We start from the raw sequence: 18,701 nt of genomic DNA, 5'->3' as shown, positions 1-18,701 counted from the left end.
CCTTGCTGTTTATTTTTAAGAGAATGCCTTTCTGTCTGCCTAGAATGCTTCTTCAAAAAAGAAAGAAAGAAAACAACAAAAAGACACTTTGAAAAACAGCATCTTGGCCAGGTGCAGTGACTCACACCTGTAATATCAGCACTTTGGGAGGCGGAGGCGGAACAGATCCCTTGAGCCCAGAAGTTTGAGACCAGCCTGGGCAACATGGCAAAATCCTATTTCTACAAAAAATAAAAAAATTAGCCAGGCCCCATGGCATGCACCTATAGTCCCAGCTACTTGGGAGGCTGAGGCTGGAGTGTTGATTGAGCCTGGGAGGTTGAGGCTGTAGTGAGCTATGATCATGCCACTGCACTCCAACCTGGTGACAGAGCAATACCCTGTCTCAAAAACAAAAAAAAAAAAAGAAAAAAGCATCCCAAACTGGCTTAAAGGTCAACTCCGTTTGTCTCTGACAAATTTCTTGCCCTAGGCAGATACAATTGCACCATTTTCTGTGTCATAAAAACACGAAACACCCGCCTATATGGCCATTGTGTGTTTTTGCTGCATTGTAGACATTTCCATCTTCCCTAGTAGATGGTGAGCCCCTTGTAGTTGAGACCTGTTTCGTGTAGCTTTGGTCTCTGGCATGGAGCCCAGATTGTGATCTACTTCTGGTCTACTTATTTTGTCCATCTGCCAGATAAATTTTTCCAAAATGCTGTTTTCATCTTGTTTCTTTCCTGATCACAAAAATATGTGTACATGGTAAGCTAGGCATGTGGGGCTCCATATCATTTGTTTCTCAATCCAGAAATGAGAGTTCATGCGGTGTGATGAACAAATTTGTTCTCCTCCTGCCCCTCTTGTTTGGAAGCCCAATTTTCTGGGCCTTTAGTCACTCCATGTTCACTCTCACCACCTGTTCTATCATTTCTTATTTCTCAGCAGTTTCTTTGCATCTGATAAAATGGCAGATGCTATTACATGTGTTAGGTTGTTACTGTCTCAGCTTACTCCAGATGGCAGAGACTCGATCTTACATCTCCTTATATTCCTCTGTCTTGTGTTTAGGATGATGTTTGTTTGTTTGAGATAGGGTCTCAGTCTGTCGCCCAGGCTGGTGTGCAGTGGTAACTCAATGCAGCCTTGACCTCCTGGGTTCAAGCAGTCCTCTCACCTCAGCCTTCTGAGTAGCTGGGACTACAGGCGTGCACCACCACGCCCAGCTAATTTTTTTGTATTTTTTGTAGAGATAGGGGGTCACACGAAACTCCTGGACTCAAGTGATCCTCCCACCTTGGACTCCCAAAGTGCTGGGATTGTAGGCCTGAGCCATCACACCCAGCCTTAGGATATTTTATGCAGTATTAAGATGTATTAACTTATTGATTGATTTACTTAATGCCACCAGTCTTGCTATAACTTAGAAATAAAAAAACTTCTTTTTATATTTGTTAAATCAGGAGGCAGCCAGAATGACAGGTGATGATGGCTTTGGTAGATAAACCTTGAAATTCAGATTTACCTTAGGAACATGATGTAACCAAGCCAGTGATTCCTCACATTTTTCTTACTAATGAGAACTTGGGTCATTTATATAATAACATTAAAGCAATTCCTTAAGAGATTTTTTAAAAATAGATAAATTTAGGAATTGAATGAATATGACGTGTAAGTAATGTGGAATAATTTACTATCCAATCAGGTTCTAAGTGTTTTCTTGAACCTTTATTATAGTGGATATTTTATTATAATATCCAATATGATAATGGAATTTATCAGCATAGATCTTTAGTTTTAAGAGATTTGAATTAATATTTATATCAAAAACTTCATTTTGTAGATAAGTAATACCAGTTTCATTGGATCAAGATGAATTTCTTGGAGATCTTATTTCTCCTCCATAGAAGCTAAAATGAAATAGGGATGTTAAATTAACCGAGGTGGTGCAAAGGGCTTTGAACATGTAATGGGAAAAGTCAGTTCTTGTGTAACTTTTCTTCTTTGGGCCCTTTTGAGTTTTTTCATTTTGGGGACTTTATGTGCTTATGTGGTACGTGCTTATGTGCTTATGTGGCTGTTTGGAGGTTTCAGTGGGTTTTCTAATGTGGGGATAAAGACCTCAGTTCAGGGAGGATTGAAGGTGAATTACAACTTCGTAGAAATGAGAACGACTGTAAAAATACTCTGCTTTGGGTATAGTACGATAGCTCCTCCCAGTCTCTTTTGTCAGCGAACTTTTCCTCATATTTGGCAGCTCAAAACTCAAAATGTGGTGATTCTGGAGTAGCCATTAGAGCAATCATTTATAGATTGAGAGTGATGAAAATAATTATATTCATTGTTGGTAACAGTTGTAGTTCATTTGTAACCAAGTTAAATGACGTGCTCTCTGGTTAATTTGCTGAAGATATACCCTTTCTAGATACCTTAAAATTTTTTTTATGATGAAATTTTAATTTCAAGTGTTCATTCTTCTAGTAAAATACAGTAGGAGGACAGTATATGATTGAATGTTTTGTATACATATATAGATGTAAATGCTTTTGTATTTATAGAGGGTTAAAGTGTTATTTCCTTTCCAGTTACGTGTTAAATGAATCCCAGAGTCGCCAAAATTCATCTTCAGCACAGGGTTCTTCTTCAAACAGTGGCGGAGGTTCTGGAATCCCACAGCCTCCTCCAGGAATGAGCTTTTATGCAGCCAAACGAGTTATTGGTGATAACCCATGGACACCTGAACAATTGGAACAGGTATCACACAATGCTTGCTCATAATAGTACTTGATTGTGGACACTTGCCCCTATGAAGTTCATGAACCATATAAAACATAATTCTAGTATATTCAGGCTCTCCAGTGAAATATGTTTGAAAGAAGCAGTTGATGTAATGTGTTCTTTTCATGCTAGTTATTTATTAAGCCCTAGGGGCAGGGAGGAGTGGGACATGCTGTTTTGTTTTTCTAATACTGCTTACATATTTCAAGTATAAAACACAGCTCACTTATAAATTGAAGATGTTTAACTTCTGTCATTTTATTTTTTTTTATTTTTTAACTTTTGTAATTTTAATTTTTAAATTATAAGTTAAATTATCATCTAGCTTTTATGGTGCAGTTAAAATACAATTTTTCTTACATTATTCAACTTTTAAGGGCTGTATGTTTTATGTAAAGTGAGGAGCCCCAGCACTTCACAGGTGACAGTGTGGGGAAAAGCATGACTCCCTGTTATATTACTTCTTGGGAATTTAAAAATTGGCATTAAGAATTTTGTTCTGGATTTAAACAGGACAGATGTTCTCTGAGCAGCTTTTAAAAATGACTGGTGCTCTACAGAGAAGGTGCCTTACTGTGTCTGTGTCATCAGGCACTTCAGGGAAGAACAGATGAGATCAGTATGTAATTATTTTGGAATTCAAGCAACATGGGTTAGTCTTTTAATCTTTCCTTTATTTCTCCATGGCAGTCTAAATGATTTGATCCCTTTTTTTTTGGGAAATGTAAGTGACCATTGAGTAAAACAGTATTCCCAGGAGAGGGAAAAAGAGGCAAGTGGGGCATTCTTGCCATTCACAAATTTATAGAATGTTTTATTGAGTGAGGGATATAATTGATTTGATTTCCTTCTTCATGTTTTATGGATCTTTTTTTTTTCTCCTTAAACTATTATGTAAGTAAGAAAGGTAAAGAATTAACAGAGGCTGGGCGCAGTGGCTCATGCCTGTAATCCCAGCACTTTGGGAGGCCGAAGCGGGTGGATCACGAGGTCAGGAGATCGAGACTGTCCTGGCTAACATGGTGACACCCTGTCTCTTCTAAAATTTAAAAAAAAAAAAAAAAATTAGCTGGGCGTGGTGGCGGGCGCTGTAGTCCCAGCTACTTGGGAGGCTGAGGCAGGAGAATGGCGTGAACCCAGGAGGCAGAGCTTGCAGTGAGCTGAGATCACGCCACTGCACTCCAGCCTGGGCGACAGAACAAGACTCCGTCTCAAAAAAAAAAAAAAAGAATTACAGAAGCTACTCTTTATTGAGTGCAATCTATGTGACAGGCACAGTACCGGGTACTTTGAATACAATATCTCGTTTAACCCTCGCAGCAACCCAGTAAGGTATAGAAATTGTTAGTTCCATTTTCTGAAAGGCATGGAGGTTTTGAGATTTATCAGGATCTCACCTTTAGTACCAGGCTTTGAACCTAGGATTATCTAAGGGTTAAAGCTACAAATGCTGGAGAAAAATTGTTATTGTTCAATTACAATCTTAAAGTGGTCATTATTTGCCAATATGCGTCTGTATGTGTTTTGTCAGTTTCATAATCTAGTGCTGAAACGAACAGTTTAGTTTCAGGGATGAAAGCTATTTTCCTCTAATTTTAAAATATCTCTTTGTTTTATACTTTTTCTTCCAAGGAAAACATGTTTTTTCTAATTATAAACAATGTAAATATTCAAGTAGTTAAGAATAGTAGAGAAATTAAAAATCAAAGGGCTGAGTGTCGTGGCTCGCACCTGTAATCCCAGCCCTTTGGGAGGCTGAGGTGGGTGGATCACTTGAGGCCAGGAGTTCGAGACCAGCCTGAGCAACAGAGTGAGACCCCGTCTCTACTAAAAATAGAAAATTAGCTGGGCGTGGTGGTGCATGCCTGTAACCCTAGCTACTTGGGAAGCTAAATAGAGTCATTTGTAGTGAAATTCATAGCATCTTCACATTGCATGAAGTTCTAAGCAGAATCTCTCTAGTCTGTTTCATTTCAGCCAGTCAATTAAATTGAAAACTGTTTGATTAGAATTTCACTTGCATTGAGTAGCTAACATTTGAAATCATATCCTTTGTATGTAAGCAATAGAGTGAAACTCCATAGAATGTGAGTTGTTTATTTCTTTTTTGAACTGTCAGAAAAATCACTATATTCCTAGTGTACCACCCTCTTATCTGGAGGCCCCAAATTTGGACTTCAGGACTTCATCACTCTAGAGAGGCTGTGTAACCTCACTAGGGAGGCTGTGTATCATAATGATTTTGGAGTCAGAGAGACTTGGGTTTGAATCCTGCCTTCATTGTTTACCAGTGTCTCTTAATCTTTTAAGCCTTGCCTCAGTATTTTTAGCTAAAAAATGGGTATAATGATTGATTTATTAGATTGTGAGGATTAAGTGAAATTATGAATATATGTGCTTTAGTACAGTCCCTGGCACATTGTAAGCCTAAGTAGGAGCTGCTACTGTTGTTACTGCTCATCTTTGGCTTGTGACCACACTGATATGTTAAGCAGTACTTTGCGTGGGTGTCCTTTGCTCCCCTGACTGTTCTTTCTCCTTCCCTTCATTTATCTACAGTGCAAATTGGGAATCGTGAAATTCATAGAAGCTGAACAGGTGCCTGAACTCGAAGCTGTTCTCCACTTGGTGATTGCCTCTAGTGATACACGCCACAGTGTGGCAACGGCAGCAGACCTGGAATTGAAAAGCAAACAGAGGTAACTACTTCCCTGTAAGCTTTCAAGATTGAAAGGACTAGATTTCTAAAAACTTACTTGCCACATTTTTTTTTTAAGGACTTTTTGTAATGAGGCATTCAACTTAGAGGAGTTTATTAAATATACCTAGTTTGTAATAAAGTTTGCTAAAGAGTTGAATTCTGTGTAAGACAGAGAAGAAAATCTGTGTGGAGATGCTGTTTATAGCTGGAATAGGTTAGGAATGTCATCACAATCAATGAGACTTTTGGCTAGGTAGATGAACTTAAAGAATTGATGTTAAGAAAAGGGTCAGTTCCAAGAAGTTACTAATTTTTATTTTTTTCTCTGTCTCAAACCATTTGAGATTACTTTTAATAAAGACTATATATGTATTATGGTTAATATGGTGAAAATTACATTCATGAAAAGAGTTGCTGAATAGATTCTAATTCACACACGAGGAGATACAGATAGGAAACAGACTTATAGAAAACATTCCATATAGGAAATAAAGTCAATGAAAAATAAATGAATGAAGTCAATGAAAAATGAATGGGATACCAGTAGCAGTGGATAAACCCATTTACGTTTCTATTGAAACTGAGATTTTTATTTTTATTTATATATTAATTTTTTGAGACAGGATCTCTCTCTGTTGCCTAGGCAGGAGTGCAGTGGCACGATCTCGGCTCACTGCAACCTCCACCTCCCAGGTTCAAGTGATTCTCATGCCTCAGCCTCCCAAGTAGCTGGGACTACAGGTGCTGGCCACCATGCCTGCCTAATTTTTGTATTTTTAGTAGAAACGGGATTTCACCATGTTGCCCAGGCTGCTCTCGAACTCCTGAGCTCAGGTGATCCATGCAGCTTGGCCTCCCAAAGTGCTGGGATTACAGGCGTGAGCCACCACGCCTGGCCAAAACTGCTATTTTTATACCCTGTTGATTGGCATTATAAATTGAAATGAAGTTTTGGAAAGCAGTTTGCAATAAGTAATGAATCATAAAGATATTTCTATCCTTTTATCTCAATATTCTGGGAATTTATCCTAAGGAAATTATTCAAAAGCAGAAAGAGATTTAGAAAAATTTTATAGATTTGTTCATTATATAATTTTCTATCATTGTTAAAATATGAAAACAAATTCAGTTTTCCATAATGGGGATATAGTTAAGTAAATTACTGTATGTATCTTTATGGAATATTATATATTTGCCAAAATATGAATGAAGTTAATTACTACTAAGTTTTTAGTTTGTTTTACTAAAGTGTTTGTTTTGTCTGAAATCTCTAAACCACAAGTATTATGAAAGAAAAGCAACGGCGGAGCTTGAGGATTAGTTAGTAGCAATCAACTGAGGAAAGATGTAGGTGAATCATATCTAAAATAGAATTGTAGAATGCCTCTGCGGATAGAAGAATTGTGGCTATTCTAAGAAGAAGCATATTTATAAACTATGAAAGAGAAGATAAATCCGAAAAGTAGCTTCATCTGTTGTGTTTGCACAAACACAGGATAGCTTGAAAGCAGAACCAATGTCAAAGGGCAGAGAGAATATAGTATGGTAAACCAGTCAAATGAAAGGAAGGATTACATTATTGCTAGGTTTATGAAATGATTGGGTGGGATCTGCTGCAGAGGGTGGGAACGAATCACCAATCATCTTTTTTTTTTTTCTGAGACAGAGTCTAGCTCTCTCACACAGGCTGGAGTGCAGTGGCACAATCTCGGCTCACTGCAATCTCCCCCTCTCGGATTCAAGTGATTCTCGTGCCTCAGCCTCCCGAGTAGCAGGGATTACAGGCACACACCACCGTGCCCGGCTAATTTTTGTATTTTTGGTAGAGATGGGGTTTTGCCATGTTGGCCAGGCTGGTCTTGAACTCCTGTCCTCAGGTGATCCACCCGCCTCGGCCTCCCAAAGTGCTGGGATTACAGGTGTGAGCCACCGTGCCCAGCCTTCACCAATCACCTTATATCTGAATTCACCTTATTGTGGGGCCCAAATAGAATTAAGTCTTAGTGACTAATAGCATAACTACTCTGCAGAATTAAAACTGCAAGTGTGTACTGGTAGATAAGGAAGGAGGGGGATGCTGGGAATCACAGTGATATAACATTAGAGAAATACAGTGGCTTGCAAGCTTCCTAGATGTGGCTTTAATTTCATGGGTACAAATTTTTTTGTCACTTTCCTTATCACTTTTGAATTGCCAAATGGTTAAACAGACGAATCCTACCCTGCCCCAGGCCTCTTTGAACAAGTGTAGTAAAGCTCTGCTCTGTTGGAGTTGCTCCATGCCATTGGCCTGAGAACCCATCTATGTAGGAACAGTGTCCAGTTTTCTTGTGGTACCAAATTGTGCCATTGGATACAATAATCTGTTGAGTCATGGTGGGATAAGTGATTTGTATTTGTTTTGGTTTAAAAACATACTTTGATAGAAATTAGTCCCTTTCTTTTCCTTCTCTTCTACAATGTCAATTGCCCATTTCATTTGTGTGTTTCTAACGTTTTCTTTTGTTAAGAAATGTTGGGGCTATAATTTTTTTGAAATCACTGAAGGAGGGGGAAAAATAATTTTAACAACCTGTGTTGAAACCTTCCATAGCTTAATTGACTGGAATAATCCTGCCATCATTAATAAGATGTACAAGGTGTACCTTGGAGATATACCACTGAAGACAAAAGAGGTAGGTTGTTTTGATTTATTCTCACATCAGCGTAAAAAGTAGTTTGTTGACATGAACTATGTATTTATACATTTTCTTCTAGTTTCATTTAAGCTGAATCTGTGCTATAACAAAATGCTAGTTTTAAGTCATGCTAGTTTAGATGAATTAAAACCTGATAATTTAGTTTACTGGATCTGGTGTTGTAAATTCAGATTCCTAAATAACAGTGACAAACTGTCTAGAGTAGGGATTGACAAATTTTTTCTGTAAGTTTTGTAGGCTTTGCAGGCCTTATGGTCTCTCAGGTTGCAGCTGCTCAACTCTTGTAACATGAAAGCAGCCACAGGCAATACATAACCGAATGAGCATGGATGTGTGCCGGTAAAACATTGTGGATACTGATGTTTGAATTTCGTGTAGTTTTCATGTATTAAAAAATATATTCCTTTGATATTTTTTAACCATTACAAAATGTAAAATTGATGCTTAACTCATAGACCTTATCAGGATAAATGGTGGGCCAGATTCGGACTGTGGGCTATAGTTTGCAGACTTCTGGTCTAGAATCTAGAACAAAAGATAGGTTCTTCTAAAGCCTCAAAGTAAGACCTTTGCCTTAATAACGTGAGTTCTTTTTAGTTCACTGTGTTTAAAAGTATTCCAGGTCCAAACCCAGACATACAAGGATTATTTGTTTGCATGCTTGCATTCTTGCTCTTTTTTGTTTGAGATGGGGTCTAGCTATGTTGCCTAGGCTGGACTTGAACTTCTGGGCTTAAGCTGTGCTCCTGCCTCAGTCTCTTGAGTAGCTGTGACTACAGGTGCACACCACTGCACCTGTCTGCTTTTTTGCTTTTTAAACCATAAATACTTGTTTTAAAAATCAATATTAGCCCTGGTTAGAATAGATTGAGTGCGATAAAGCAGAAATAACAATGAATTGGGAATCAGGACCTCTGAATTCTAGCCCCAAATGGCTGTACACATGAATGTGTTGGGGAGGAAAGGTTTGGCTGATCACAAAACTTTTCCTGGCTTCATGTTCTTCATGTAGAAAATGAAGGGGTTGGATTAGATTAGTGGTTCTCACAGTGTGTTCCATGGACCTTTTTAGGGTCACAACAAACCTTTTAGGCAGTCTGTGAAGGCCTTTTCTTTTTGTACTGTGTCAATATTTGCACTCATGGTACAAAAGCAATGGTGAGTGTACTTGCTAGGTTCCTACCACACATCAAAGCCATGTCACCAGATGACTAACAGTTATTCTATTCTTCAGTGTTATGTACTCATTTAAAAAAAAAAAAGAGAGAATAAAACACAGCTTTACTTAAGAACATCCTTGATGAAGCAGTAAAAATGACTTTACTCGAAGAGTAGACAGGCAAATTATAGCTACCGAGATGGGTATTTGGCACATATTTTCTCTAAAAGGAAAAAAATGAGCTTGTTACTTCAAGAAAAACAACATGATTTATTGGCAATGATAAAAGTTAGCTTTCAAGCAAAAATTAGAATTTTGAGAAACTTGTATTCACCACAGTGATTTGATGACTTATCAGTACTTAGTGGATTTTTCTGATGCGGTTAGAACACAGGTGATATGAGCACAGGCTTTGTAAAAAAATGTATGTATGAAGAAACATTTGCTTAACTCAGTGAGCCAGTGTTGTGCACATGAAGAATGATGTTACAAAAGCATATAAGGACAAGGGAGCCATTCAGAGTAAGATAACCAGTGGAATATAGTGTAAGAGTATACAAAAGTTCATTGATATGGTTTCAACTCCAAATTGCAATTAACCTTTTTTTTTCATTTTTTAAAAATAAGCAATTAACTGTTAAGAAATTATTATTTGTCAAGTTTTGGTGTAGTATGAAAAAAGAATATCCACAATTACCTAAGAAAGCTAAAATCATCTCCGCTTTTCCAACCACACATATCTGTGCAAGCTAGATTTTTGTTACTTCAACCAAAACAATGTATTATAGCAGATTGAATACGGAAGAATATATAAAAATTCATTTCTCTTGTAGTAAGGTGAACATTGAAGAGATTAGTAGACAATGTAAAACAGTGCTTCTCCCTCAGTACAATTTTTTTTGCTTTGGAAAATAGTTATTTTTTATAAAAATGTTAGTTTTGAAAATAATGAGTTTATTAACAATTCTGAGTAAACAAATATGTTAAAATTTCTCAGTTTTAATTTCCAGTATAGTAAATATTGATAGGTTACACAGATATAAACAGAAGCTCTTTGGAGAGTTCAGTAATTTTTAAGAGTGTAAAGGGATCTTGAAACAAAGTTTGAGAGACCACTGATTTAGATGAATTCTCATGACATTTTCAGTTCAAAATAATTTTGAATTGCTGAGTTATAATAAAGCATATTTTCAACAGGGTGCAGTTCTGAAGCCAGAGTTGAAAAGGGACCCTGTCAGTACGAGAGTCAAGTTAAAGATTGTCCCCCATCTCCTCCGCTCTAGACAAGCTGCTGAAACGTTCCCAGCCAACATTCAGGTAATTTGTTTTTTCCAGAGAATATTGGCCTGTCTGCAACTTTTATGTCTATTTAATTAGAGGAAGAACTGTGTTAGTGGATATTCAGTGGGTAGGTTGATGTATATAACAAGATTAATGAGATTCTTTTTTTTTCTATCTTAAATTTGCTGCAGTATGATTTTAAAAAAATTATCAGAAAATATATATAGGTTGAGCATCTCTAATTAGAAAATCTGAAATTCTAAATGCTCCAAAGTCCAAAACTTTGTACTGACATGATGCTCCAAGTGCAAAATTCCATACCTGGTCTCATGTGATGGATTGCATTAAAACAGTCAAAACTTTACTTCATGCACAAAATTATTTAAAATATTGTATAAATTACCTTCAGGCTATGTGCATAAGGTGTATAGAAAATGTCAATGAATTTCATCTTTAGATTTGGGTCTCATCTCCAGGATATCTCTTTATGTATCTACACATATTCCAAAATCTGAAAAAATCTGAAATCTCAAAACTCTTCTGATCCTAAGCATTTCCAGTAAGGAACACTTAACCTATACTATATATGGCTTCCATTTATCTTAAATGTATGGTAATAATCCCTTTCAAACAAGGTTTTTTTTTTTATGTATGGCTTTTCTCCAAAAATGGTATCATTAGCAACTTAGTCACTTAAGTGAAAAAGCTGAGTCATCCTTAACTGAAAGCTCACTTGAAGGCAGTGGCCAAATCCTCTTGATTTCATCTTCTTAGTGTCTTCACTTCTCTATGCCTATAATGCTGATGTTAATTCAAACTATTACTTCTTGTTTTGGTTATTGCAGTATTCTTTTAACTTACCTTCCTGCCTCTAGTCTTGGCTCACATTCAGTCTGTTTTCTTTTTCTTTGCTTGTTTTTTTTTTTTTTTTTTTGAGACAGGGTCTCACTGTGTTGCTCAGGCTGGAGTGCAGTGGCACAATCTTGGCTCACTCAGCCTCTACCTCCCAGGCTCAAGTGATCCTTCCACCTCAGCCTCCCGAGTAGCTAAAAAAAAAGTCTGTTTCAAATAATGTAGCACTTGATTATATTTTGTCCTATATCTTTTTGTGGTTTTTTTGGAGACAGAGCCTTGCTGTGCCACCCAGACTGGAGTGCAGTAGTGGTATGATCTCGGCTTACTGCAGCCTCTGCCTCCCAAGCTCAAGTGATTCTCCCATCTCCAGGCCTCCCAAGTAGCTGGGACTACAGGCATGTGCCACCACACCTGGCTAATTTTTGTATTTTTTTGTACAGATGGAGTTTCACTATGTTGCCCAGGCTGGTCTAGAACTCCTGGACTCAAGTGATCTCCCTGCCTTGGCCTCCCAAAGTGTTGGGATTTTTTTTTTTTGAAGTGAGACAGGATCTTGCTATGTTGCCCAGACTGGCCTTGAATGCTTGGGCTCAAGTGATCCTCCCATCCCAGCCTCCGTAGTAGCTGGGACTGTAGGTGTGAGCCACCATGCCTGGCTCTGTATCATTTTAATGTGTGTATCTCTTAACTCTTCAACAAGATTGAGTGCTTGTTCTTTTTTATATCTCTTAGTACCTAGCACAGTGGCAATTATAAAACAGATAATACTAGTCTGTAACTCACATGTTATTGTTAAATAAGATCAGAATACTGCTGGCAGTTTTAGGAACAAGAGTGTAGTTTTTTTTTTGTTTTTTTTTTGTTTTTAGTGTAAGTAATCTTTGTCATAAAAAGGAACTTGAGGGATTTAGATATTTTTGATGTTGATGGTTAATATTGAACTTGCTGGATGCTGCACAGGACTCATCTACATGATCGTTTTGCCTTCTTGAAGCACCTTTACCCCAATGGGACACTTGTAGAATATTTCCATTTGTATGTTTTCTCTGAAGCTTTTATTAGAATTTGTCCTGAATCATATAATTAAGAAACATAGGGAATAGCTGAGTGGTGACCCACTGCAGTATGTACTCTTTGTTTCCTCAGTGTGGTAGACCCACAATCTTTGCAGACTTGTGAGATCAACCATTGTTTGTTACTCCACAGACTATTTATAGGAGCTTCTGATTGGCTTTCTAAGTTGGTCAGCTAATGATGTGTATCTGCATTAACGTTGAAGAACGAGATGTAGTACGAAAGGTCTGCTGCTGAATTCTGATTACTATTCAAAAATATTCTTATTTTTATTAATTGATGTTCTCAACTCTTCCTTTCACATAGGTGGTGTATGATGGACTTTTTGGTACAAATACAAATTCAAAGTTAAGAACATTATCCCTGCAATTTGTGCATCATATTTGTATAACGTAAGTTTTTAACTATTTTAACTATAAAGTTTTCAACTGCTGGAATGATTGAGTGCTTCAAGTATATCTTTTTACTCATCTTACCTAGAAAGAAATCATGTTTGCTTATCTTTAAAAATTTTTGTATTTTAATAGATTATTTAACTTATTTCGGTTATGTCTCTCATTATTGTATGTAATCATCTGTAAAGATATGTAGTTATGAGATTCTTATCTTGCTTTGTGTATGTGTGTTTTATTTAAAGCTGTCCAGAAATCAAGATTAAGCCATTGGGTCCAATGCTTTTGAATGGCCTCACCAAGCTAATCAATGAATACAAAGAGGTAAGTGACTTGTCTTTTAAATTTTATCAACATTTTATATCTTAAAGTATTTTCTATAATATTTCTGGTCTGTCAATGTAGTTAGTTAAAAGTTTGTTAAAGTTTCACTGTTCCTTAACATTTTTACTTGAAATAGTACAAATTTCAGAAATTACTGCCCTTTTTTGCTTTTTTTGGGAGAAATAACTGTTAAAAACTGATATGAGGTCTTACTGTATCCTTTTTTTTTTTTGAGATGGAGTTGTGCTCTTGTTGCCCAGGCTGGAGTGCAATGGCATGATCTCAGCTCACTGCAACCTCCGGCTCCTGGTTCAAGTGATTCTCCTGCCTCAGCCTCCTGAGTAGCTGGGATTACAGGCACCTGCCACCACCACACCCAGCTAATTTTTTGTATTTTTAGTGGAGACGGGTTTGCCATCTCTACTGGCCATCTCAAGGCCAGGCTGGTCTTGAATTCCTGACCTCAGGTGATCCGCCCGACTCGGCCTCCCAAAGTGCTGGGATTACAGGCATGAGCCACCACGCCCAGCCTGCTGTATCTTTAAATAGCATTTTTTCAGCCAGTGCCTTCTGTGCTACTTCTAGCTATTGTGCAAAAACGGAATTAAAGGAATTGAAATTTATGTTGATTTCCATATGTGACTATTTGGATTTGGCTTGTGTTGGGAAACTTAATTCTCAGGGGCTAAGATACTTTTTTTCTTTCATATTTTTCTCTGGTAAATAATGGGGCTGAGATTTTAATGATTCAAAATTCTGTCAAAACATGCATTCAGTAAATTTTTGATTCCTTAAGCTAAATGGAATGAGGATTCCTTGGACTGTGGATTTTTGAATCTCATTTTTCCCCAATATTTAAAAGGAATTTGCTTTAAAAGGTAATATTTCAATGAATATTTCAATATTCATTAGTATTATTTTCCCCAGCCTAAGCTAAACATGAATGCATGTTTGCAGTAGTATAGTGAGATCAAGATCTTACCATCTGAAATTAGAACTGAGTTTGAATCCTAGTTTTGTTCTTTGGTGAGTTACTTAAATTCTTTGCACCTTCTTATTAGAAAAATGAAAATAATAATACTTGATTAGATTACTGTGAAGATTAAATGAGTTAATCTACCTAAATTGTTCACCATAGTCAAGGTACGTTAGTAGGTATTATTAGTGAAAGGCCCTTTATTTACTGTGCAGCTGTGCTTTGGGGGTGGTAAGTAGGCCTGGTTCTCATAGCTTCTTTCTCCTATTGAGTGATGCTTGCATGGTTAAAATCTAGGGGACCACTCAGATTATTTTATGGCATAGATAGTGAAATCCTTTAGAGTCATTGGTAGAAATAAAAATGCGCCGGGGCTTTTGGGGAGAAGCTGTATATTTAAATATAAGTTAGGCCAGACAAACCACAGGGTGTGAGTCCCCTTACCTGCAGGTGACATCTGCATATCTTCCCAACAGATGAATCCGTAAGAGTAGCCATTTAGATGTGGAAGGGCAAATCCTAGGATAAACACATAAACTTTAACTGGTAGAAGTTTATTGTGTTCTGAGTAATCAGATTATTGGTTTTCGTAAAACCATGTAAAACTCTATCTGTATCTTGAGGAGAGAACCTCACTAATTCACCTGGTGACTATGACCCTCTTAATTTTTTATGGTAGAAAATATGATAGAAAGCTGTTCATTACAGTGTAGATTTTTAGAAAATCACACCACAGTTTATTGCAATTTTGGTGAGAGATGGAGGATCCTAGTCTGTTGGACCGGTGATGTATTTTCTAATGAGTTAATGTTTTTTAGTGTGTTGAAGATGAACTTTGGTGTTTGGAGGTTACATAGTGTTGAAATATCTTGAACTCAGCACCAGCTAAGAGAAACCTTTCATATCTATGACCACCGCATTTTCTTTTTGGAGCGATTGGGGATGCAAGGTTTTGTCTTGTTTTTCCTTTTAGTAGTGTGATGGATTCTGGGTTTGGACATTTTTGTTGTTGTTCAGGTGCTAACACCGTGTAGTTAGACAGAGTGAGACCTAGGTTTAATAAGGAGTAAAATAATGCATGTAATTGCAGCGAAAAGGTTTTACTGTTTACTGTATTTTTTGTTTTGTCTGTTTTTTGTTCTTTCTTTTCTTTCTTTTCTTTTTTTAATTTCAAGGACCCTAAACTACTGTCAATGGCATATTCAGCTGTTGGAAAACTCTCCAGGTGAGTAAACTCTTTTTTAGTGAGAGATATGGTGTTGGTAAACAGAGAAAAATTATGTGGCATTTAATAATGGTGGAGAATAAATTTGTTGTGATTCTGAAAGGCAATGTATTTAATGGTCATAGGTTGTTTAGAAATGTCTTCCGTGTAGAAGGAAAAAGATGTGAGACATTTTAATTTACATTTGAAGGTATGTTACTGTATTAAATGGTGGTCTTGAAATGAGAGTTTGAACTTAATTGTGTCATAATGGGTTACTTTTTTTGTACCCTAGAGACTTTCGATTGACCTTAAGTGTTTTTGTTGCTACTTGGCACTAATCTTTATAAACCCAGTGATCAAGGTTTTTCTAGTGATTCTCTTTGCTGAGAATGGTGTTTATGATTCTGAGTGGCCCTGACAGATTTTTTTTTCTTCTTAATGTGATTTCCTCATTCCAGTTCCTCCTGGCTTCATCTTCCTTCACTGTATTTCGAAGCAGGGAGATAGAGATGAAGCATCCTCAGTGGCACCATGTGCTGCTTCCACTCCCAGTGCAGGTTTTGTGTTGGCCTGTGTAGACCAGGTCTTGCTCTTCTCTGCAGTGAAAGGAGCTTTGGGGTTTGGAAGAAAGCCACCCCAGATCAGTAGATATAGTGCAGGGTTGTCAGCCAACCTTGTCCCTTGTCTGTTGGCATGAAGTAACAAAGCCCCTTTCTGTGACAGTCATTAGTTTAGATCACAGTTTGGTCTTATTTCTTCATGTTAAAATCAGAAATGTTAACTGAATGCATGGAATATTATAGAGGGGATATTTGGAAGATGTGCGTATTAATCAAGGGTTTTTTGGATTAAAGAATTAAATACTTAGAAACATTTTTGGCTCTCGGAGGAGGTAATATAATGATGCTGACCTTGTCTTCAGAGAGTTCAGGAAAATTTGTGTTTAGTTTCATTTTTTCCCTTTTTCATCTCTTGGAAATTTATGATAGTAACGATATTTTTACATTCTTTTGCAGTCGAATGCCGCATTTATTCACTAAGGATATAGCGCTTGTGCAGCAGCTTTTTGAAGCCCTTTGTAAGGTAGGGAAACAGCTGTTAAGTTTATACTTTCTGTTTGGATGTTCCCCTGGGAACCCAATAGGGAGGGAAACATTTTTATCATCTTTATAGGAAGAGCCTGAGACTCGACTTGCTATTCAAGAAGCTTTATCTATGATGGTTGGAGCGTATAGTACTTTGGAAGGGGCACAGCGAACTCTCATGGAGGCACTTGTGGCTTCGTACTTAATAAAGGTAGGTCCGTGTGAACTACAAAGCCTGGGTAGTATACGGTTTACATTTTTAAGAACAAAATTTGAATTGCTACTTAACTTTTGATAATTAAGAGGAATATTTGCTTTCACTTGGGCTGTGATTTAGGATCTATTTTTAATTCTTCATGATGAAAATTTGACTTTAGGGGAGAAGGAGTGGTAGTATTCATAGCGATGCTTATGTTTAGAGCTTTCCATTTGGGAAAACTGTTCTTAATGCCATGTCCTCCGAATTAGAAATGTTTTGTCTTTTAACTGGTAGCTGAGCACTACTGTCCGCTGGGGTAGAGTTTGATAAGTAACATTTTCAGAGAAAGGCAGAAGGGATGAAAGACAAATTCCATATGTCAAAGTGAGTCTTTAGAAGGTGAGCCAGTACTGTCATACATGCTCTTCTTCCTCTTTATTTGGTTTTCAGGGGAATTTGTAGGAGGATTTTGAATATCTGTAGATACACACACACACACACACACACACACATATATATATATGTAATATGTAAAATATTATATATTTGCTTTAGTCTGTTCTTTGTCCCACATTTTTAGAAGTAGGAAGAGAGGGAGATTGGAAGACAGAATGATACTAAAAAATGTCAGTGAGATTAATATAAATTGTGTCCTAATGGAATTAGACTGACATGATTTAATATTTTGAGGGAATTTTAAATGTTCAGAAAGTTGTCTGCTTCCTATTAAAATATGACAGGGTTAAATGTGCTATTATATACATTCAGAAAGCTTACTATGATGGAGTCCTATTGTCAAGTGCTCTTAGTGTGCAGTGCATGTGGTTCATGGTCATATGTTATGGACAAAGGTGTGTAGGTGTATTTGGAAGCTCATTAGAATGGAATACTTTAAACTTTCTCTAGGTAACTTTACAAGGAAGTGTGATGCTTGTATAAACACTTACAGATACTGGTTCTACGCACACAGATCAAATCATGTAACACTATTACCAAGACAAAGCTAATTTCTTTTCTTTTCACAGACAACATTTAAAGCAACCAAACTCTAGGTTAGTTATGTAATTTAGGCTAGTCTTTAATATCTTCACTCTTTCAAGGAATGCTAAATAGCAAGAATGCCAGAATGAGTGGGACAATATATATATTTTTAATGTCTCTCTTATTTCACTTATGTTTGTGGCTAGAGGAGTGACCTGGGGAAAGTACATAAGAATAAAGCTTCAGGATCAGTAGATTCTAAAACTGCTTTTCTGGTTGAACTTTGTAGTTACAGATTATTAATCTCAGTTAATTGAATATATTTCTGTAGTTGAAACTGCTTTGAGCTAATCTGAGAACATTGGAAGTATTTAGCTTCAAATTAGTGGGGATTCCAAGTAGGCTCTGTTTGTAATTTCTGCCAAATACCTGAGTTTCACTCATGTGACTGACAGTTTGAGAGTTGGGGTGGCAGAGGTGGTGGCTAGAAACTGTCACAGTGGCGCTGAACCCAGGGTTTGGGCTGAGGATGCACAGAGATTCTCTAGTTATGGTCCTTGGAGGTCTTTAAACTTTACCTGGAGGATCTTCTAAAATTATAAGAATACTCTTTAAGTAACGCCACTGTCCAGAAGACTTAAACAACATGATTAAAGATCTTGAACAAATGATTTATTTAATTTATTTAGATACATATTTATTAAAATGTCACCTTAGAATTTTGAATTGTTTACAGTTAGGAAGACTCATCTTGATTGGAATGAATGGCTGGTAATTGATTTTTTTTTTTCCTTTTTCTTTTTTGGATTGGGGTGGTCTGTATATGTTTACACATCAAATAGCCTGAAGTTCAAGTTCGACAAGTGGCTGTGAAATTTGCCAGCACGGTGTTTCCCTCAGATCATATCCCTTCCAGATATTTGCTGCTACTGGCTGCAGGAGATCCGTAAGTTTCAAAAGGTGTTAGTTTGAATTTTGGTTTATTTTGAATTTATTTGAAAATTA

At 37.0% G+C, this 18,701-nt stretch overlaps 1 protein-coding gene across 4 annotated transcripts in view; it reads left to right on the top strand.

Annotated features, from left to right (window-relative positions):
- Positions 1–18,701, top strand: part of ECPAS (Ecm29 proteasome adaptor and scaffold) — a 121,560-nt gene that overhangs the window by 45,185 nt on the left and 57,674 nt on the right. For all 4 annotated transcript variants that reach the window (XM_054500502.2, XM_063650281.1, XM_054500501.2 and 1 more), the window contains 10 exons: positions 2,571–2,739; positions 5,323–5,462; positions 8,058–8,139; positions 10,520–10,639; positions 12,839–12,924; positions 13,170–13,248; positions 15,400–15,449; positions 16,448–16,514; positions 16,605–16,727; positions 18,539–18,642. In XM_054500502.2, the coding sequence (XP_054356477.1) occupies positions 2,571–2,739; positions 5,323–5,462; positions 8,058–8,139; positions 10,520–10,639; positions 12,839–12,924; positions 13,170–13,248; positions 15,400–15,449; positions 16,448–16,514; positions 16,605–16,727; positions 18,539–18,642 (1,020 nt within the window). The remainder of the gene's footprint in view (positions 1–2,570; positions 2,740–5,322; positions 5,463–8,057; positions 8,140–10,519; positions 10,640–12,838; positions 12,925–13,169; positions 13,249–15,399; positions 15,450–16,447; positions 16,515–16,604; positions 16,728–18,538; positions 18,643–18,701) is intronic.

Source organism: Pongo pygmaeus, chromosome 13 (assembly GCF_028885625.2).
Source record: "Pongo pygmaeus isolate AG05252 chromosome 13, NHGRI_mPonPyg2-v2.0_pri, whole genome shotgun sequence".
In the NCBI taxonomy this organism is placed as follows: domain Eukaryota; kingdom Metazoa; phylum Chordata; class Mammalia; order Primates; family Hominidae; genus Pongo; species Pongo pygmaeus.
Note: the sequence above shows the minus strand (reverse complement) of the source record. Positions and strands in the feature narration are given on the sequence as shown.